The sequence below is a fragment of the Barbatula barbatula genome, assembly GCF_947034865.1.
Source record: "Barbatula barbatula genome assembly, chromosome: 10".
Taxonomy (NCBI): Eukaryota; Metazoa; Chordata; class Actinopteri; order Cypriniformes; family Nemacheilidae; genus Barbatula; species Barbatula barbatula.
In genome coordinates, this window is record NC_136773.1 from 13709359 (window position 1) to 13731030 (window position 21672).

The 21672-nt window shown below is 39.4% G+C and overlaps 4 protein-coding genes across 8 annotated transcripts in view; 1 reads left to right on the forward strand and 3 right to left on the reverse strand.

Annotated features, from left to right (window-relative positions):
- Positions 1-3260, reverse strand: part of LOC306899210 (uncharacterized protein) — a 42799-nt gene extending 39539 nt beyond the window's left edge. The window contains exon 1 of the mRNA XM_079465324.1: positions 2535-3260. Coding sequence (XP_079321450.1) covers positions 2535-2684 — 150 coding nt within the window. The 5' untranslated portion in view covers positions 2685-3260. The remainder of the gene's footprint in view (positions 1-2534) is intronic.
- A 2413-nt stretch (positions 3261-5673) lies between these two features.
- snrpa (small nuclear ribonucleoprotein polypeptide A) lies at positions 5674-7969 on the reverse strand. 2 transcript variants are annotated; one of them, XM_079465868.1, is made up of 7 exons: positions 7856-7969; positions 7492-7568; positions 7232-7404; positions 6966-7136; positions 6673-6849; positions 6517-6605; positions 5674-6241 (listed from the first exon to the last, which is right to left on the reverse strand). In XM_079465868.1, the coding sequence occupies exons 2-7, from the start codon at positions 7562-7564 to the stop codon at positions 6082-6084; spliced, it is 843 nt and encodes a 280-aa protein (XP_079321994.1). In that variant the 5' UTR covers positions 7565-7568; positions 7856-7969; the 3' UTR covers positions 5674-6081. The 2 variants fall into 2 exon arrangements, with proteins under 2 accessions (XP_079321994.1, XP_079321995.1); XM_079465869.1 differs by having other exon boundaries at positions 7852-7928.
- A 54-nt stretch (positions 7970-8023) lies between these two features.
- Positions 8024-10397, forward strand: actmap (actin maturation protease). 4 transcript variants are annotated; one of them, XM_079465873.1, is made up of 7 exons: positions 8024-8363; positions 8532-8708; positions 8785-8853; positions 8962-9086; positions 9248-9377; positions 9457-9527; positions 9634-10397. In XM_079465873.1, the coding sequence occupies exons 2-7, from the start codon at positions 8545-8547 to the stop codon at positions 9957-9959; spliced, it is 885 nt and encodes a 294-aa protein (XP_079321999.1). In that variant the 5' UTR covers positions 8024-8363; positions 8532-8544; the 3' UTR covers positions 9960-10397. The 4 variants fall into 4 exon arrangements, with proteins under 4 accessions (XP_079321999.1, XP_079321998.1, XP_079321997.1 ...); XM_079465872.1 differs by having other exon boundaries at positions 9230-9377; positions 9634-10325; XM_079465871.1 differs by having other exon boundaries at positions 8096-8363; positions 9224-9377; positions 9634-10325.
- On the reverse strand, positions 10224-20864 carry itpkcb (inositol-trisphosphate 3-kinase Cb). Its single transcript, XM_079465870.1, has 7 exons — positions 19808-20864; positions 14316-14397; positions 13970-14183; positions 13586-13790; positions 12922-13023; positions 12498-12569; positions 10224-12387 (listed from the first exon to the last, which is right to left on the reverse strand). The coding sequence occupies exons 1-7, from the start codon at positions 20678-20680 to the stop codon at positions 12169-12171; spliced, it is 1767 nt and encodes a 588-aa protein (XP_079321996.1). The 5' UTR covers positions 20681-20864; the 3' UTR covers positions 10224-12168.
- Between the last annotated feature and the right edge of the window lie 808 nt (positions 20865-21672).

Here is a 21672-nt window from a genome sequence, read left to right on the forward strand (position 1 = left end):
CTCTCCCTGTAACCCCACATCTCAGCAGGGCCGCTGAATGGCTACACTGTCCTTCCATTGTTCCATCATGGCATGTTGTCCCATTCCTGCTCCCAAAACATGGACACATCAAACACTCGGCAGATAGACCACCGGCCATCACTCTCCATCTCTCTTTCTTCCTCTCCCTCGATCCTCTGCCAGGGTCATTCCCGGCATACCTGTATTTCAGCAGGCTCTTTTGCGAGGCTGCATCACAGAGCTCATTACCGGGACATTAAAACCCCTCAAAGATGCACGCAGAACTGCGGCGAGCCGACATCAGAGACAAAGGGATGCTGCTATTCAAAACAAAAAAGACTGCAGAACATATTTACATTCACTTCTATGAGGATGAATACCAGATTGAAAGACTGGGATCGGCCAACTGTCACAGGATTATGTCTTTTCCAAATGCACCAAAGCTACAGTACTATACTCTACCGTAATCTTTATTACAGTCCTGTCCTGATCTAAACAGGAATCATTCAATCCATCCTTTGAAGGGATACTTCACCCCTTAATGGAAATTCTGTCATCATGCAATCACGTCAAGTTGTTCCAAATCTGTATACATTAATGTGTTCTGATGAACACAGAGAATGTTATTTGGAAGAATGCTTATAACCAGACAAATTTTCCCTGCCATTGACTACCATAGTAGGAAAAAGTACTTTATAGTCTTTTTGTTCTGTTGAACACAAAAGAAGACATTTTGAAAAATGTAGGACAGCAAACAGTTCTGGGGCACTTTTGACTACCTTTGTAATTTTTCCTACTATGGTAGTCATTAGGGGGCAAAATCTGTCAGTTTGTAAGCATTCTTCCAAATATCTTTCTCTGTGTTCACCAGAACAAATAAATGTATACAGATTTGGAACAACTAGAAGGTAAGTAAATGATGCTGTCAATTTTAAATTTTGGGTGAGTATCCCTTTAACTGCTTCCTACATCCTACAATTCACGAAAGACTGTACTGTTCAAACATCTTATTCTCAGCACAAGACGCTCACTGTCCAAAACGGCACCAGAGAACACAGCTGGTCTAGCTGCCCTGCTTTGCATATATATATATAAATGTGTGTGTGTGTGTGTGTGTGTGAAGAGTTTGGTTTCAAAATTAGATGACTCTAAATTCTAAAATCATGTTTTTTATTGTGCATTCCAATTTAAATAAATCAAACCGCAGTTGGTTTGTTTTTATTTAAGCCAATTTAATTAAAAAAAAAAAATGAAATTATCTCATTTTTTAACCAAACACTTCATATATTCAGTATGTGTATGTGTATATATATATATATATATATATATATATATCAATGTCTAACCCATCTCCTTAAGATGTGACGATGAACAAAATCCCCATGAAACCATCTAATCTGCATTCGCAGACCACAGCACACTTTTAAAAAAGTATTTTGATTATTATCCAAGGATCTTCAAAGCTTTCCAGAATCAAAGTACTCATTGAAAACAACTGCAGAAACAAAATATTTGCCGGTTTCACACGCTCTCAGAGTCAGGACAGGTATGTTCATACAGCAGTGACCCACCAGAACACACATAAAGCCTTTGAACTCAAACGGTTTCCATACCAAGGGTCTGCCCTCCACAGCAGGCCAACAATCCCAGCGGAGATCTCGAGCCCTGAAGAGTAGGTGGCTGGGGTGGGATGTGTAGCAATCTTGGGTGTAAATTCAGGAAATATATCATGTGCCTTAGGACGGGCTTTAAACTTAGAAAGAAATGTGTCATATGGTTTTGGACAAAGAGTAAATTCGGATTGTCTAAAATTGTGAAGGCAAGATTCCTGTTAAAACAAAATGAGTGAATATTTGTGTCGGGATGACAAATTTAAAAAGGTCTATGTCGGCTTGGTCGCCAGTTCGAGTCCTGTTGGTAGTGGGTAAAGCGGATCCAGTTACACAAGCAAAATAAAAATATCAAGACAACAAAGAGAGTCATTTCTCTTTATAAAAACATCATGGCTGTTACTTAACTGCCTAATGTAAACATAATTAAATTAACAATAAGCCTGTCTCTAAACAGCCAAACAATACAATATAAATGAAGTAAATGAGGAATGATTGTCATTCTTGTTCAAAAATGTACACACAAATGTTTTTAGGTTTGTTTGTAATTCTATTAGTGTTAAATTTAGTTTGTGGACACAAACACAGTTTTACGATAACAAATTCCCGTATTGGTCATATTGACCAAGACCTAACCGTGAGAATAAAATATCCGTATGAAAAATAGAGCAACACACCCATAGGAGCGACAAGTGCAGCGCGCAACAAAGAAAGATGGAACAACAGGTGTCTCCAAAAGGTGGCAGAAAAGCACACGTCTCTCTTCCAAATGTGTGCAAATCTTTTGTAAAAAGCCATAAAGTAGAAAAACACTGCACTACCAGCAAGGATAGTCTTTGAAAAGTATTGTGGATAAAAACAACCATGAATAAGGTCAAGGCAGGGTTAAAGGGCGGCTGAAATAGCGCGTAATCGGCTGCTTACCTGCGGCTGGAGAGCGAGCGACAATAGAAAGATCACGGTCCATTGCTGTCCCCGTTCTACATCCTTTATCGTCGCCCAGACATCAGTCCTTCTGTCCATCCTCGATTTGTCCCAGGAGTGCCAACTCTTTCGGTCCCTGTATATTCTCATTGCAGATATTTTCTGACTTGTTTTGCACGTACGGAACAGAATATCCTGCTCAAAGACGCCTTTGCACTGTAAATCTGTCCATTTCGAAGAGAATTGCGTAAAAAATGAGCAAAACTAATTTTGGTAAGCGTTGCACGGGTAGATGGTCACACCTATCTGTCTCGCACACCGGTGCTTTCCACACTCCGTGCGGAGTCCAGGGTGGGTTCACCTTCTCCTCCTCCTCCTATAGCTCTTCCTTCTTCCACCTGCCACAGTTAAGAAGCTTTGAATGCCCGACCTGCTGGCTCACTGACCTGAGCTTTCATCCCATTTGCTTTCCCACCCACTGAAAGCGCAGTTCTGGCGTAACCTCAGTGCGCACACGGCTGGGCTGTTCCGTTCCGATGCCTTTGGCGAAGCGGCAAAAATTAAACCTGTGATGAAAGCGAAGTGAAATCGCACAAAAGAGAGCGAATGATGAGCTATGGTGCGCTTTTCTGCGTAAGCACACATCACCGTGGGAAACACAAGCAGTTAAAGTTGCCAGAGGGTGTGTCCTCTGAATGGGAATATACGCCACCTTGTGCGTATTCCGTTTGGATCCTGATGGCAATTCATTAATGCGCTATCAGGATTTTGGGATTCCGTCAGAAAAAAGTTCGTAGGATCAGAAAAAAACATCCCCACCTAGTTTTGATCATTAGTACAGTATATAAATTACTACCCATTTTAAAAATAAAATTAAACTTTTAATCGATTTTCTGCAACGCGTTTAACGGACTAGAGCATGGACGTTTTTGCTCGTGGTTTTGTTCCGTGTGTAATCCCACTGCACTTCAGGAATAACGCCTCTCAAATTTCACTTAATTTGCGTGTTCAAAGAGCCGCGGCGCCAATTAAGAGTCTGTCATCCGGACAAAAGGCGCAGTCAGAGACTGGATACGGTCAGTGCGCATGTACATTACGGTCGCATCCCCGAGGTGGAGTTGGTGTGTTTTTTCTGAATGAATCACCAGGTCGGTGGGTGAAGCTGTAAACCCAAACCGGAATATTCACAAACAGTGTTTGTGGGGCGCTTGCTGCTTTCAAACACTGAATGCGCATGTTTGTAGGACTCATATTTTTTGTTTATAGTAAGGACCACACACACTGCCTGGAAACACTTTATCAAACACTGGAAATAAACTCCTTTAATGCACTTCTAGGCCTATGTTGATGGGGTTTCAAATATGTAAATATAACTACACATTTAAGCGTATATTTGGTCATTACCACCGTTAGACCATATATGCCATTCTGATTGATATAATGGACTATAGTTTTACTACAAAAGGGAAACATAAATAATCATGATATCAACAAATCAGCCATGGTTTTAACAGGGTAGCATGGTCAATAATTAACAAAAGATGACACGAAAAACATGGTCACTACACTTTTCCTGAAGATTTCATAAAAACATTAAGTTTGTCCTGTGCTAGCCATGCCCTATAGCAAAAAGTCATCATCTTCAAAAATCTAACCATGGAATTATTATAGTAAAGTGTACAGTTAAAATAGCAGTAAAATGTATAGCCTACTAATAACGTTTTTGAGCAGAGTTTGCAATAATACAAATTAAACTTGTTATTAGACCATAGTAAATGCTGTGGTTTAACAACACATAAAAAGTATCCGCCATGGTTGATAGAAATCATGCAACACATGTTCTATTTTCTAGAAATCATTGGCATGACTTATTGGGAAAAAATCATTCGTTTGCAATGTATTTGTAGGTATTGCTGCACAAGCGACCACACAAAGCAACTGCTTTATGCAGAAAATATGAGACAATTTTACTGACTGCATCCTGTTTCCTCCCCCTAACCCCGGCGGAATGGACGCACATCTCTACCAACCGGTTTTTTCCCAAAGCGGACTGACCCAGGGTCAGAACAGAGGGCTCTTCACGTCCGGCTGAGATTAGCATAGAGTGCCGCTGACCCCGATACCAACTGAATTTTAATTCGTTTTATTAGAGGCCTGAGAGCAGATGTTAGGAGTCGATGTTCTGATGGGTACAGTATCTCATACAGCTTTTCGTTTACACCTGTGCTTATCTGACAGCACTGCTGTGGTTTGGAGATGTGTTGCCATCTTCTGGTCATAGTCTGAGCTACAATTTGGGACTGAATTGGAAATGAATAGGTGCCAATGTTAAAAATACAGTTTTAAAAGCAGGCCTATAACCACAATGCATAAACATATTTAGACTTTTTTTAAATATTGTTGTGAACATTAATATTATTATTCGTAAACTATTTACGATAAACCAACTATTTCCAAACACATTAGTCTATAAACCCATTTCCAATGTGGGCAAATGGTCAAAACAAAACAAGGCACTGATAATACAATGTACAATGTGTTATTTTTTCCAACATGACCAACCTGTCGGCGGTCATACGATTTTTGTGAGGACAGCCGTGTCCCACAGTTCCCTCAGATGAGATGCGTGTCTGTTCTGTGACTCAAAGGGGACAGTGTTTGTGGACAACAAACTGGTAGGCATTATGCCAGTCGCAAAAAACACACCCACCCACCAGCAGTTAAGGTCAGGTTTTTCTCAAGGCGAAAAGAGCAGAGTATGCGAAGGCTTGGGAAACAGGCACAGCCAAGCACTTTTTTGCCTATTCAAAAAAAAGTAGTTGACCTTGTCACTTAAGACTAGCCTTATTATATAGTGCCTAGTTATTATAATATTTTCTTGCAGTTAATACCTCCAATTCAATATGGAGAAAGAATAAACAGCGTTATTTGTCCATCAAAAGCAGACTAATAGACAGATTGAGCATAAAATATGGCCACAAAAACTGTATAGAGCATCGCATCTACATTCATTTCGCTTTCATTTATCACTTCATGACTATAAATGCCTGTATATGAATCCCTCATGTCGTACTGAAATGTTTGTTTCATATAAGCATGTGGATGCGGTGTCTCATTCAATGAGGAAAAGAAAGCAACATGATGTAAAAAACATTTAATTAAAAGAACAAAGCTCCAGGTATAGTGTCTGGGGACCAGACTCTGGGTGCAATGCTATAAAAATAATGAGTAAAAACTAAATGCACATACTTACAAACTCAACCATCTCAAATAATAGGAAACATCAAGATGCAACAATGGAAATAAACCTTCACTTACTCCTTACCTTGTATTGTGCAGTTCAATCATAACTGTGGTAAGACTAAGCAAATCTCAACAAAGAGCAAATTAATGGTCCATCTCCTGCCTTTAAGAATGGTGTATGAGGACTTCTATAAAACCCTGAACTGCCCTCAGTGGACACAATGAAAGTATGAATGCAGGTCTATGGGAAACAGCATTTTTCAAATAGTTTGCATGTATGAGTGAGTATTTTTGCACACACAGCTTATTTCTTTGCGAAAGATATTTTCATTGCATTGCTTTGTGTGATTTTAAAGCCTTGCAAAGCTTCTCTGGCTGCACCAGCCTGCACGTCATTATCAAACTCCACAAAGGCGATATCGTGGCGACCAGGGACAAGCCGAACTTCTTTGAACCCAGGGAACCTGTGACAGAGACATCCTCATTAACAAAACTACACATACTTGGCTAAAAAAAGCCCATTATTTGTTCTCGTCTGAAACTCATTTATCCATGAGCTTTCCTTAAAAATAATCCATAAACATGATACCTCTACTAAAAGTGTTGCTTTCAAATATTTAAAGCTAACTGCAGCATAAAGAACCATTCATGAGGATTGCCTAACGTCGCAAACCCAGCAGAATAAAAACCCACAGCATCAAACAAACTAAGTTTACAAGCATGGCATGTAAATACTCACTGGTTGAAAAGCATGGACAGCATAAGTTCGTTGGTCTCCTCTGGGAGATTGGTGAGAAACAAGATGTGATTGGGAGGGTTTTCTGAAACCTAAGAAAAAGAAATGTTAACAAAACCAAAGACAGAGCCCCAACATTATTCCAATTCAAACACATACCTGTTGTGGCATCTGGCCGGGCATTTGCCCAGGCATCATCTGGCCAGGTGCCATTCCACCTGGAGGCATTTGTCCAGGTGCCATGCCAGGTGGCGGCATCATACCAGGGGGAGGCATGTAGGGAGGCTGGCCGGGCATTGGCATCATGCGAGGGGCTTGGCTCATTGGTGGCATCCCCTGTTAAGTCCCAAAAACATTGTACGTTTGATTATATACTTAACTAGGTTTAAAAAAAATCATACAAGGAATCAACATTTCAAAAACGTCATGTTAAAACCACCACATATGCTTACAGGCATAGCTGCTGGTACTCCAGCCATGGCAGTTGTGGCAGCAGCATTCTTCTTTCCAGAAGATGTCTCCGGGGCTTTGGGCTTTTTCTTTTCCTTCTTACGGTCTCGCTCAACATACGTACCCTTCATCTTGGCAATAATGTCAGAGTCCAGCTTAGAATACTGAATGCGCTGCAGAAGATAGAAAAGCACTTAGACACAGGTAACAGCTCAATTTAAGAAACAAACAGTATTAGTTATATTTGTAATATTTTAATACATCATACCATAGGTTTGTCGTAAAATGGGAAGCCTTGCATAGACCGGAGCGCACTAGAAGCACTGTTTATCTCTTTAAATATCACAAAGGCCTGACCCTTCATTTTCAGGGTACGAGAAACGAGGATGTCCAGGATTTGACCAAACTGTGAGAATATAGCATACAGCGACTTCTTCAGTTCTAATAAAAGGAGGTAAAAACAAATCGATCAGACCATAAACTGACGGTAAAGAAAGCCTGAGAAACTAGTTTAAAGACCGCCCATACCATCTTTTTTTATCTTTTCATTCAAGTTGTTGATGTAAATTGTGTGGTTGAGACGCATCTCCTGGCCAGCCATGGTTCTGGAAGAAACGGAAATAAGAGATATTAAACGTTTTCTGGCAACGATAAAAACACGAACGGGTAATTGATAAACTGCGAGAAAAATAACCAAAAGCAGAAAACAAGAAACGATGACGTTATTTCTACAATTAAGAACGACGGATCGACCTCGTTGTTCAAAAGGCCATCCGCTTTCTTAAACAGCTAGCTAACACAACAACAAAACGCAGCTTCAGCAGCGAAAGATAACGCGAACTTCAAAATAACATAAAACTGAAATCAACAACAAAAGAGAAAACTTACTTACATTCAAAGAAAGGCGGTCGACTGCAGAGAATTCAACGAACGCACAGGGAGTATAAAAAGCACACAACTTCCGCGTTAAAAACCCGCCTCTCTGAAAATATGAGGAATTGATTGGACAGAAGATCTTCTGACTGATCTCTTCATTGGTAGTCTGGTTGAGACTTCCGGTGCCAAACGTCGTTTGATTGGGTACTGCTTTGGATGGGGCGGGTCGTGTCAATTGTGTTGCACTGTATTGTGTTCGGGTTGTGTCACATTAGAAACTTGAAATACTATTTCTAGTTATAGGAAACGTTTATAAATATAGTTGAGTTTGGTAAACAGGACGTGCGTGATGTTGAAATGTGTTTGACTGAGTTTTATTTTAATTGACTTTCTCGATGAATGTATGCCCTTATTTGGTGTTCACTATGTAGCGAACACTAACGTTACCCATTTTTGGTGAAGTAACTTAGGGATCACAGTCATGTGCTGGAAAACAAAGAAATACATTATCAACGGTGGCGAGGGTTCGTCTCATTTTATATGATCATATTATATAAACATCGTGGGTATTCATAACATCATTTTGATGCCGATTTAATAAGATAACCTGTCATATAACAGCATGCTCACGATACGTCACTTTACTCGTGAATAATGTCGTTTAAAGCTTTCTCTTTTTATGCATTTTCTAGTGTGAATCTCAGTATGTCAATGGAGAAGATTGCAGCACCTCCACTTCCCCCACCACCACCATTGACTCCCTCGGGGTCCAGCAAGAAGAAACTTTACCAGGCTATTGCTGAAGGAAAGAGTCCAGTGGAGGGAGACCATGAAGAGGCGAGGATAATAATAGGACAGAGACAAAGCTGGTAACAGAGGTTCAAAACAAAATCATAGGTTTGTTTTGCTTTACCTTCAGGTTTATTATACAATTTCTCACTGCAGTTTCAGGAAGGATAAACAGTGGTTGCTGTTCAATAAGTATGTGCCATCACTCATTCAAGATGGGCCACAGTAAGTTACCATGACCCAAATTAAACATCACTTTTGTTAGTTTGGCTTGCGGTTGTTGTACTGGTCATGTCTCTAATAACATTCGATTACTCTTCTATGTATCTCAAGATGTGGCCTTGTGGCCTTATGGATGGCAGCTCATTTACTGCAGCCTCCTAAGATCGTCTCCATGGAGACAGTGGTCCAAACCGCAAAAGACAAAGGATACACCGCACAAGGAGAAATGTTTTCTGGTACTTATTGTAACTAAAATGTGGACAAAATATTATATACGTCACCGCAGTTTTATCTTTTACTGGATTAGGAACTCGCTCGAGAATGTTTATAAATACACACTTAGCATATTTTAAATGCTATAATGTTTTGTGAGTTATAGGGTTTTGTTTTGAATTAGCCAGTGACATGGCCAAGCTGGCCGAAGAAGTATGCGGGTGCAGAGTTCAGAGGTTATCTGGGGGCATGATGACAGACAACACTACTATCATTTTAAAACATCTCTCTAGTGGACAGCCTGTTCTCATACCGTATCCTTACTACCGGTGAAAATTTAATGATGTATGTATTTGTATAGAATGTATTTTTTTCCTGACTGCATCGACACAGATATGATGAGGATTTTAATCACGAGCCCTGTCTACGCAATGGCCACAAAGCGCATTGGGCAGTTGTCTCAGGTAAGACTGAATAAAAAGGCATTAACAAAAAAACTCAAGACAATTTAATCTACTTTAAGGATCAAATTTAGAATAGCAAATTTTCAATCTATCATTATTTATTCAGGTATATTACTGGGCTTAAGTCAGGGGTGTGTGGACGGCAAACTCTTCCCAACCGACATCACGCTTCCCTGGCTCCATCTGTCTCACAACGGAGCATGTGTCTCCTGGCCAACTGACCGTATTGAAGAAGTGTATGTTTTGGCTAAACAGGGGAAAAGCCTACGCTACCAGCTGTGGAAGTTTGAGACAGTGGCACAGAGTAACAGCCAACTCGAAGAGATGGGCCCTCAGAGGGCCAATGATGGGACACATTATGTGCTTCCTTCTGGTGGGGTGCAGGAGGGTCTCGCAGGTCAGGTGGTGTTGCTTCACACAAAGGACTCCTGACTTGTTCAGAAATAACACAGAAGACTTGTGTGGTTGCCAATGGATTGCGACACCTGTGTTTTAGACATCAACCACTAGGTGTCCTTATAGTTACAATGTAAAGATGTAAAAGATTAATTTAATGGAGAGACCAGTAATGACGTGGCATCTGCAATAAAGTAATAAGGTCTTTCTACTTAAATTGGAGAAAATTTTGGGAAAGTGTAATCATGCTTATTATAAGGATTGTATATTTCTACACAGAATATGCACACAATCCATACTCCAGTCTCACCACTTTATTGCTCTATATAAAAGTTTTACAAAGTAAAAGTATTTTGCACCGTGCAGATACTGTTTGAAGTAATAAAAATGACCTTTTTAACGAAAAACTTTTTCGTTTACTATCTTAATATGTGAAGCTCTATTGTGAAGTTTCAGCTTAAACAGTCAGGTCAGAACAAAACAAATATTACTCAACATGATTTCCTGAACCACAAATATGTCATTGACTTAGAGAACAAAATGTTCGTCTTTATGATGCAATCCCAAAATTTCAGAACGATTCAAGTCATACCTTGTGTAAGGAAAGAGCTTTTCAGAACAGGAAATTACGCCAAAGGAAACCACCACAGAATAGAACATTTAAGATACCCTTGCAATCCAGTTATTTTGATTCAACTGTTTGTTCCTTCGTCTTCATTCACAAATTAAGATGATATTTTATATGTTAAGCCCATAATCATTGGATGTATCTGCAATCATTCGATTTAATTAATGGTGAATGTGGAAAGTAAACCGCCAAAATATTACACAGTAACGGTTCCAGTTTATTGGATTGGCTTTCAAGAGAACAGACATTAAAGTACACCTGAGCAACTCTTTTAATGTTTTTAATGGGCCCAACAACCCACCAAACCAATGCATCCAGTTCTCATTCTAATATAAAAATGCCCTCCAAAAAGCTATTTGAACAATACGTAATACTTTATAGAATTTGTAAACAAGGCAAAGGGTTTCAAGAAGAGTCTCAAAGTCAATGTCTCCACACACAGGAAAAATACAGAGACGTGGAATGTTGACACACTAACCAACTGACACGTACTGGCCTGCTCAAGTCAAAAGAATGTCCAAGCCAAACAAACAAAAGAAAGACCATTAAATATGGTGACATCAAACAGGCCAGATGGGTAAAGTGATAGTACACCTCATCAAAGACCCCACACCTGTATGACTTTCTTCTGCAGAACACGATCGATTTTTTTTTAACTGGACACCATTTACTTGCATTGAAAACAACAATATAATGTGGGTGGGCTTGTTACACATTTTTTGTAACTGTGGCTGTATTAAAGAATGCTAACACTGTGCTATCTGGTCACTAAATAGACTAAATTAAATGCTGGTGAGAACCCTTGATCATCCTCATTCTCACGGTAATGCAAGACAGATAATGTTGAAGGAAAAATGTCCAAAAATAAGACTACCTTACTGACAGTCAAATGTGATAGGAATTTAATGTTTAACTTCTATCTACACTATATACAGTAGATTGAACGGTTTCAAAATTAAAACGTTTCCATGATTCAGTTCCTGCTGAATATGAATAGACCTTACAGACATGATAGAGATTATGGAAATAAAATGAATTGAAAGTAAATCTAAATGATCATATAACAAAACCTGAATGATAAAAAGAAGACCATATAAAGCTTATTAAAAGCACTGTCAATACAATTAAATAACTTATTTACATAACCGTGGAAACCCAAATAGAGATTTTCAAGACAAATGAACGAAGCAAATTTCCAGTGTTATAGTGTTGTCAACATACCTTTAGGTAAAAAAAGATAAAAAAGCACAAGAATATTCTTACAAGAATAAACAAGTCTGTGTGCCCTTAAAAAAACACAACAAAACAGACATCATGTAGTTGATCCTCGTCTGTATCTCTTCACTGTCTGTTCTCATTCAGTATCAGTGTATTTTGACTCTTTTGGGAGTTTCTACAGGGAACAAAGAAAACCTTGCTGACCACTGATGTTCACAATTCTGGCCAACGGCTCCAGTTTTCCATCGATTTTAAATGGTTCTCTTTGCATCTCCCCCAACAGTACAGACAAAGAGCACGGTCATCTCAGGCTTAATATTCGTCATGCACCTCCATCTATTAGAAAAGACCCATCGATCCTCTACGCCCTTAAGGTTTGAAGCAGATACAGGGTATCCATCAGGAGAGGGAATTAGAGTTCTGCAACATTTCACCGAAGATCTGGATCAGATTATCCAGACCCCACAGGTACCCGTCCTCTCTGTTTCCCTCTGCCCAGGGTGTGCGGTGGTCCAGGGTTTGGGGCGATGGCAGTTTGACTGTCTTACCAAAGTCAATCATCCAGACTCGCGCCAGGCCTGAAGCATCATGCACAAAGAGCAAAGAACTCCCTACCACCTGGTAATAAAGAGAAGGAATTCAACTGAATGGGCAAAATATTTTGAGTTTACGAGAAACAAAATTCCAGAGATGTTTAAGTGCATGCACACAAAGAAACAACTCCTAACCTCATGCATCTTGAAGAAGTCTGATATTTCCAGAACGCAGCGTAATTTCTCCAGTCTCTGCAGGTAACTTCTCTAAACAAACAATAGAAGAAGAATGAGAATGTTTCAAACTGTCCATTCAGTCCTTTGTTTACACACATGAAGGATTAACCCCACAGCAAATAAATCAATACAGACGAAATCAACTACGTACACCACACGTCACTCAACATACAACACAAAAATTCATTGGAATAATATAAAATAGGAATTTCCTATATACCATGAACATATAACAGGAAATATAAGACTAATGAACATTTGGGTAGCACTTAATTCAACTGCCCTCATATACATGTACGTTATTTAGTTGCAAATATTTTGTTTTGTAAATACACATACTGCACAACAAAGTGTAACCAACGTTTCTTTAGGAGGAACTAACCAGTAACTGTGTGCTTCCATCCACAAAGTCATTCAAGGTCTTCATCACCTGCTCCTTACACTTAGTTTTCTTAAAGCTGGTGTTGCAGGTACCATCTGCTTTCTACAAAGAGGGAACATGTAATGTTTATGCTTCTGTGTAAAAAAAGCCATAAAACTGTATATGTTAACATTAGCTTAACCATAAACTATGTTTTAAAGCATTTATTGCATGTGGTTTGAGTTTATTTGTGCGAATATTTATTATGAACATTTTATTATGAACTAATAACGTACATTTATAAATTAACCAAATTAATAGATGTTGTAAAAATGACTGGTTATTGCTATACACCCAATGCATTAACCAATGTTAAATGTATAGAACATTATTTTACTACAATGAGACCACAACGATTACGCAGATTACAAAAGATTTTACAGCTGAGTTGCAATTATGTAAGTAGCTGCAACATCTGTTGTAACCACCATTTATTCCTTCATAGAAATATTTGCATGTTAAGCTTTAAGTGTGACTATAGCCAAATGCTATGTACAGATAACCATTCATTGGTAAATACTGATGTTCCACGTCTGATAATAAAATATACACAGTAAAATAAACTTTCCATTTAACATTGCCTCAGGTTACAAGATCAAGTGATAGTCAGTGTCATATCACCCACCTTGATGCCCTCTATTCGAAAGCCTAAAGTGGCTGTTGAGCTCAGCGTCTCTCTCCACTGCATGTAGTGTGGTTTGAGAACGGCCTGCTGGGCTCTCTCCTCTGGACTGGGAGCACTCGGGTCCACGGCTACCATCTTCTCATACATGTCCCTCCTCAGGCGAGGACGCTCGCGAGCCTTCGTAAGCTCTTCCTCCAGATATGTCCTGTGGTAAAGGAAACCGAACCGTCAATCAAACTGATCACAGCATTCATGTATTACTCATCCTCGTGCTTATGCAGCCGTGCAGATGGCAGTATTTTCTTTCTATACGTGCTCATGTGTTGCTTTGAAGCTAATCTTCACTGAATTTCATTGGATTTTTTTTAATCGATTCTGCCTCACCTGCTTCCCATCTTGCAATCCATGATTGAAGGAGAGTCAAATTCAGTCAGCAGATCCTCCATCAAGTTGTAATCCTGGTCATTGTGCTGCACAACACCATAGTAACCAGGTACAAATGGTCGGAGTATATCATTCCTCAGCTGTTGAAGGCACAGTTGCTCGCAATGACAGTACTTCTTCAACAGTTTTCCGTTCTCGCCCGGCCGGAAATTCCCTTCACACACACACACAGGAAGAAATTCGTGAATTTTGTCAGGTTCATTATAATGCCGGCCATTCTATTGGCTAACATTCTAGTTTTTTCTTCATTTAGAGTGATGCAATAATACATAGGATGTGTTAATACCTGCGTGGCCAGCAAGCTGAATCCATGGATAACATTTGGACACAAATGGAGAGCAGTGCACCACCTTCTTCCATGGTTTAGTCTGAAAACAAAGAAAACACACATTCAGATTCAGGCTGAATGATAATATTAGTAGTAGTATTATTAGATAGTAAGATATATTTTTATTGGATGTATTAGTTCAGACGAGACAAATATGCAGAATTCGCTCATTGAAAGGCTTTGAACTTTCGAGATTGACCTAAAAACCAGAAACTGACACAAAACAAACCAAAAGCTTTTTTCGGTCATGGGCATGGGTTTCACGAGACTTATCAGAAAAACAAGGTCAACACCGGAGCTCTGACGCAAATAAGGTGTATGTAAGAATGTGAGAAATTAAATAACTGCTTGTATAAACACTGGTAAACTATCTCATGATTTCCTGGATTCCTCTCGAGCTTTTACCTTCACTTGCTTTCTTTTATCATTTGCGGAAAAGAAATAAGCCCTGCCCGAGAGAAATGTTTCCAGGACATGATATGGCGGTTTTGAGCATACCTACATACCTGCAGTTTATATGCACAAACTTGTGGAGTGGGCGGAGCTTGGTTTTCTGGTATGTGGGTACGAGTGCAAAACCCTGGGTTAGGTCAAACCTTTGCTGCAATGTGAAATTCCAATATATTTTTATACTTTTCCTCTCTGAAAATTTCCCTTTTTAAAAAAAAAATTTTGTAATGAAACATTTACATGAATGCATTTATTCAAAGTGACTTCAAGCTTTATTACATTTATATCCTAATAATCTCAAATCGAGAGAGTACATTTTAATTCTATATTTATTTTGCAAGCTAAACGCCTTATTGTACTTCATTGGAAAAAGCTAGAGGCACCAAGAATACAGCGGTGGCTTAGAGAGATGGTACTAAATATGTCACTGGAAAAAATTACGTATATTATTCAAGGACAATATAAAGCTTTTGAAAATGCTTGGAACCCCTTTGTATCTTTTATAGGAAATTAAGATATATTCAATGGGATAATGGAAGTTATGTAAGAATATATATCATGTGTGTCCTGTAATAGGAAGCCTTTAAGATACGTGTTATTTTTTTGTCTGTCTGTCTGTTTCCTTTCCTTTTTTGATGATTGAAATGATGTGAATGCTGTTTGTTATAATTTGTGAAGTTATATTTGTTTAAAAAAAGCAATGAACATGTGTATAATTTTAAGCGACTTCAAGCTTATATCGAACCCATGACTTTTATAGTGCAATGCTCTCATGATTGAGCTACAGGAACACAAATGTTGAGGTGGTAAACTATAAAAACAGCAGTCTTGTCAGTGAGCTCAGACGTTTGGACTCCGCTTAACTCCTTTTATCTTCTCTATACACACAGTCATTCCCTTCATGTACCCCAGAGAAGTCTCTCACACCTCTCGACATCTGCTCTCACAAGTCCACTGCTCCTTCTCCACTCGCACAGATGTAATTCAGTCTATCCCTTCTGTTTCCTGTCCGCCCAGGGGGACAGATGATACTTTACACAGTCCTCTTTGTTTGTTTGACATCTCACAGTTTGCACTGTGTTCAACACAAGCCCAGAAAAATGCAAGGTAAAAAGGTTTACTAATTTTATCTGCTCACAAACCAAATCGATCGCATCAACCGTGGTTAAACAACGTTTGCAAATAACATGTTTTACGCTTAGATAATATTTACTAACTCAATATGATTACAACACACTTCGCTAATTTATGGTTGCAACTCCTGATAATAATAACTGTTGTCAAGGTGATAACGGCAGAGCCGCCGCTTGACATGTCCCAATTAGATCACTCAATGGGTCTAAGGTTACACCCAACCTTAACAAACAGAACTGCTAAATCTTCTCGTTGACAAATCTCAAGGACCAACAAACAAACACACATGCACGCACACACACACACACACACACACAACAGATCCATGTGTCAGATTAAAGGAACAGTTCAGCCTAAAATGTTATCTTCTTTTGTGATAGAACAAAAAAATGTATAAAGCAATTATATGGTATGTCTATGGTAGTCAATGGTGGCCTTGAACTGTTTGGTTACAAGCATTCTTCTTTTTTACTAATTTATACAGATTTGCAACAACTAGTGGGTAAGTAAATGACGACAGAATTTTTTTTGGGGGGTGAACTGTTCCTTTAATTCTGCTCTTTTAGTCCATACCCGATCTATAATATCAACATCAAAGGATTAGCAGATTTCTAAATTCCCTTCATACAAACAGTGTGTTTACATGCAATCTGTTTCCTAGCAAGCAACGGGCACGCCTCTGTTGACAAAAACGATCTGAACAAAAGCACACACACATTACACAAGCAAATACGACTCCTGCACTGCCCTACAACCACACTCGCATCCGGGAAACAGACTGAAGAGTTTAACACATCACCGACGTGCAGCACTGGTTAACGTACTGCTGAGATCTCTCTTCTCTGTGATGTCCAGGTCTCGCTCATCCTCATATGAACTTCTCTGACCATCTCAATGTCATCAGTTAATGCCCTCTCCTTTCTCAGATATCCGCCCCAGACACATCTTATCTGCTCTTCCTGCCTCTAATCCACTAAAAGCACTTTCTTCATTAGCTTTCAAAGACCACGTGAAACAAAACAGCTATATATAACCACACACACCCATCACGGTCTCTTTGTTTTTCATTCACAAACAGTTGTAAAGAAATGCGGAAAATACTGCAATGACTGAAGTTCAAAAAGAGTGATTTGTGGTGTTCAAGAGCTTCCTGACTAATGCCCACCCTCTTGGGACCCCTCCATCTATGCGAGTATAAGGAATTTGTTAATTTGTATTGTGCAGTTTCGAGTCTAGTTTTGCTCTTTAAGCAAAATCCCAGACAGAAAATTTGAGCAACAGTTAAGTTTGCATTAGCGAACAGCACTATCAAATGTAATAAATGAACTTTTCGGTCTTAGTATTTGTATGTGTTGTAAAAACCCCACCCACCCCCACTACCCAACTCCCCTACCCACCTCCTCCCTCACTGTAGCCATCCCTTTTTCCACTTCTCCCCAACCTCTTGTTCCTTTCATCTCTCTTTTTCCTCTGTCTTCAAGAAGTTTCTAAAGCACAGAGACTCATTTTGATAACAAGGGTGATAAACCAGTCCAGCAACTTCACACCAGAGAAATCAGAAACATTGTGGAAAGCAGAGAGACAGTTACAACACTTTTACTAACATTGGTATTGGTGCTGCTACTGTGTATGAAGTGTTTTGTTTTGTATGGGAAATGGTGAAACAAAAGCATACTTGAGATAGGAATTTCAGCAGTGAAGGCAAACTGTCAAACAAATATTTTGTCAGACAGACTGAAAAATTATGTCAAAAAAGTAATTAGTGCACACACACAATAGCAAAATTATTTTTAGTTATTTTGGTGTCATGAAAACTGAAATATGGAGCAACATAGATTAAGAAAGAGATGAAAAGAGAGACAAGAAGCACTGCCTTATATGGCTTTTTGGTTCCTTAGCGACGAAGAAACCACCCACAGCTTAATTTTCCATGACACAATCTCTATAGTGTCTCTCGGAGATGCATCAGAATGTGCGTATGTGTGTGTAGAGAGGTGTGGATGTAAGCAGCTGATGTTGAAGGGTTATGTTTGGTCATTTATTAGCACAAAAACAATTTCCACAGTCCACATGACAAAATACTATACTAAACTATTTACTTTACTGCAGTATGATTCCTAGATACTATAGTGTTTTTAAAATGTACTATAACTACTTTATTTCCATTTACAAAATTATAGGAGAGATAAGCAAGAGACAATGTACTGTAATCTGGTATTACCAAATAAACTATTTTATACATTTTTAGATGAAAGAAGCATTAAACTGTCCAAGAATGTTTTAGGTCAAATTTAAGTTGCAGTCTATTTAAGAATTTGGTGGATTTTACAGCTTGGTGGTCATTTTAAAAATACTTGACTCCAAAATGTTGTAATCTTTCCATCCGGGTCAAGCATTCAAGTAAGACGGATGATTAAACGATGACAAAAAAGATAAACTGTCTTTGTTTAGCAAGTCAGGACATTTCCTGACAATCGCCGTCTCCAGACTGATTCACGGAGGGACGATAATTAAACAACACTAATGCTTATTCACTTGGATCAGGATAGATTGAGAAAGCACTGGAAAAGGAGCACAGACGTGCTAAGAAGAAGAAAACAATGCATGTTGTATGTGTCATAAGATATCAGCCCTGTTGTTTGGATTATTTAAAAGTATTGCAACGATATCCTAATAAAACTTTCACAATAACTATTTGATACCAAACATTCCCACTGAGAAGAATATCAACATGATGTTATCATTGATACAGGCTTGTAAGACACCATAAAAATGCTTCAATATAAAACGATATAAACTTACTGACATTGCAGTCAAGGTAACACAATGCAGGATTTCTGGGAATTGAGCTCATGATCCCAGTATTACTAGTGTGTTATTCTCTATACCAAAACGTATAATAACGTGCTCTGATTCACTAGTCTGTCAATAGTTTTTGTTCAGATTGAGGTCATCAAAAGCAACCATGTCTCTTTAGATGTATAGTAACCTTAGTTTCGCTGTGCCACCAGGAAACAATTAAGATGAATGAATCACCAGGACAAACCTTGGCTGAACATGTTGTCTAACTGCAATGTAAGACAGGGTACAAGATTCCTGGAATAAACAAGACATTTGGGGATTTTCCTAGCTGGAATGTGTGGTCAAAGGGGTCTGACTGGACCATTTGTCCTTTATGAATGTCTGGAACCATGTGTTATGGAAATTACCTTTGGAAATGATGTCACTACATTCGAAAGCCATGAGTTTCAGTGCATTTTGGTTCCCATTTAAATAAAGAAGCTCAGTTTAGCCTACATTAGGTTTATATTACTCACTATGCCCTTTTTCACTCTCTTCTCGGGTAGTTCATTACTGAACCACGCGTATAAAAAACATCTGCCGAGAGTCTCCACCCGTCAACTGTTCCAAAGGCCAACAAATTCCAGCTATTTAAATCTAAAATTGAGTTTCAAACTGGAAGCTTTGTGTCAGAAAACAAATCATACCAATGTGTACTAGTTTAACCTTTTATCACCAAATTGCAATATAAACCAATGTGATATCAGACAAGGAGCAAAAAAAGTCAATGCAATGTATATCAACATATACATATCAAAGTAGCAGCAATAATGCATACATGTAATGTTTTTGTAGCATGTTTTGTTAAAAAGATAATTCTGGCAACCATTAAGCCATAATCAATGTGCTTTCCTGATTGGATATATCAGTGGATAACAGGAAGCACAAGATCACATGATAAACTGCTAAAAAACACAATGAGATATCATGTTAATACACAACCACTTTATTAAACGCCCTACACTAACATTTGAAACAAACATACAAAACTAAAAATGAATGACGTGGGAAAATAAGACACCTACCCCTACTAATTCATCCGGGCTGATAGACTTGTTGTCCATACTGGGGGACAGACTCCTGGGCTCTATGTCACTCCCCGTGAAATCATCCTCCGACTCCTCAAACGATGATGTGGAGGATAATCCTGCAGATGAGGACCTGGATAGTGTCCCGTGGAACATTGAGGGCGCAGGAGAGCCTCCGCATCCGCTGTCCGAGCAGGGCGAGTCCTCATCGTGATGCAAGTCCAGTGAAAACCCACCCACGTTTAACGTTAAATCGCTTATGTTCGGACCACCTTGACCAGGATCTAAATCGTCATGAGTTACTATAAGTTTAGGAATAGTTCCTCTGAACGGGTTTGCGACGTGCTCCACGGGACTAGAGAGAGATTGGTCGTCCTCGCCGTGCGTAAACGTGTCACGTCGCCAATTCGGCAAAGAGGTTTTTAGCGCGTCCGGTGCCGGAGTGACACCGGGAGTTTTGGTCATTTCTTTGTCTAACTGAGACGAACAACTAAACGAGTAGTTCGTAGGCTCTACCGCGACACAGTCTGACATGGTTAGGCACCGGATCGCACTCGAACCCGGAGTCACGGCACCTCCTTCCGACACCCGTTCCATGTCCACCCGTAAGACGCAACACTCATGGTTCTCTCCCCGAGGTCCTTCGCTCTCTCCGCTTTGGGAATCCGACAAGAAACCAAAGCTCGCATCGATCGATAAGCTCGTCTCCACTTTCAAAAGTGTCAAGTTTGGACGCACATGTTGCTTGCTGAAAGAACGCTCGTTGAAAATCGACGCTTTCGGAGTATGTATGCTTATATCCGCGCACTTTCCCGCTGTCGAGTCGATCTGCCTGCACGCGTGAACGCTTCGGAGCTTCTCGGTTTTCATCGGATTGTCCTCTAACCGGTCACCGGATTTTGGCAAACAAACAAGTCCTCGTACGCGTACTTGTTCAGCTCGTGCTGCCGCTACTAGTGAAGGTTTGGCCCATCCTGCACACCGTACACATCACTCACGCGAAGCCCTTTAAATGCCACGCCCACTGTCGACCCGCAACTCCGTCCAAGGTCTCGAGTGATCTGTCAGTGGAAGCAATATGAACAAAGATAACAACTACATGACGCACGTGTTCTTATGGCAATAACAAACATGTAACAAATAATATACATCGAGGTTTTGGTTTTACCGCATATTCAAAATCTATCTGTAGATGAATCCTCTTTCAAAAGGAGAACCACAACCAAAGTCACATATGTCATTTGCTGAAGCGAGTTGCTTTTTCAAAATTGATCAGAACGGCCATATTTCAATATCTTTCAAGCAAACGCAGTCAGAAGATAATGTGACTCATCGTGATTGTATATTATAAAACGCATTTATGGCTGGGATAAAGGTCAATAACTTTATGAAGCTGTATCTAAGTTTTTAAAGAATGTCGTCCATCTCGATATTTGTCTCCCTCCGGTGTTGAAAGTGTGAAACGACGTTTTATTACGCAACGTGCAGAATTCCATGAGCCGTATTTGTGAACAGTGTAGTGCTCATTATACACATCTGACCACAAGGCATGGCCATTTACCACTGTTACATAAATATGTCAATACACACAACAAACCACAGGAAACACTTAGTTTCATGTAAAAAGATCTTAGGATTACTTGATGATAGATGCATTCTTTTTTTATAAACTTTTAGCCAAAGTTATTCAAATGTGATGTCTTTAAAACCTCTCAAAGTCTACAGAGATGCACAGTTCAACAAGGCTTGATAGAGAAACAAAGAAATACAGGAAGTGGGCTGGAGAAATCTGCTTTTGCCGTGAGGTTGTGCAAAAACCACAACAATGGCAAGCCTTGATGTATACCACTGATGCTTCCATC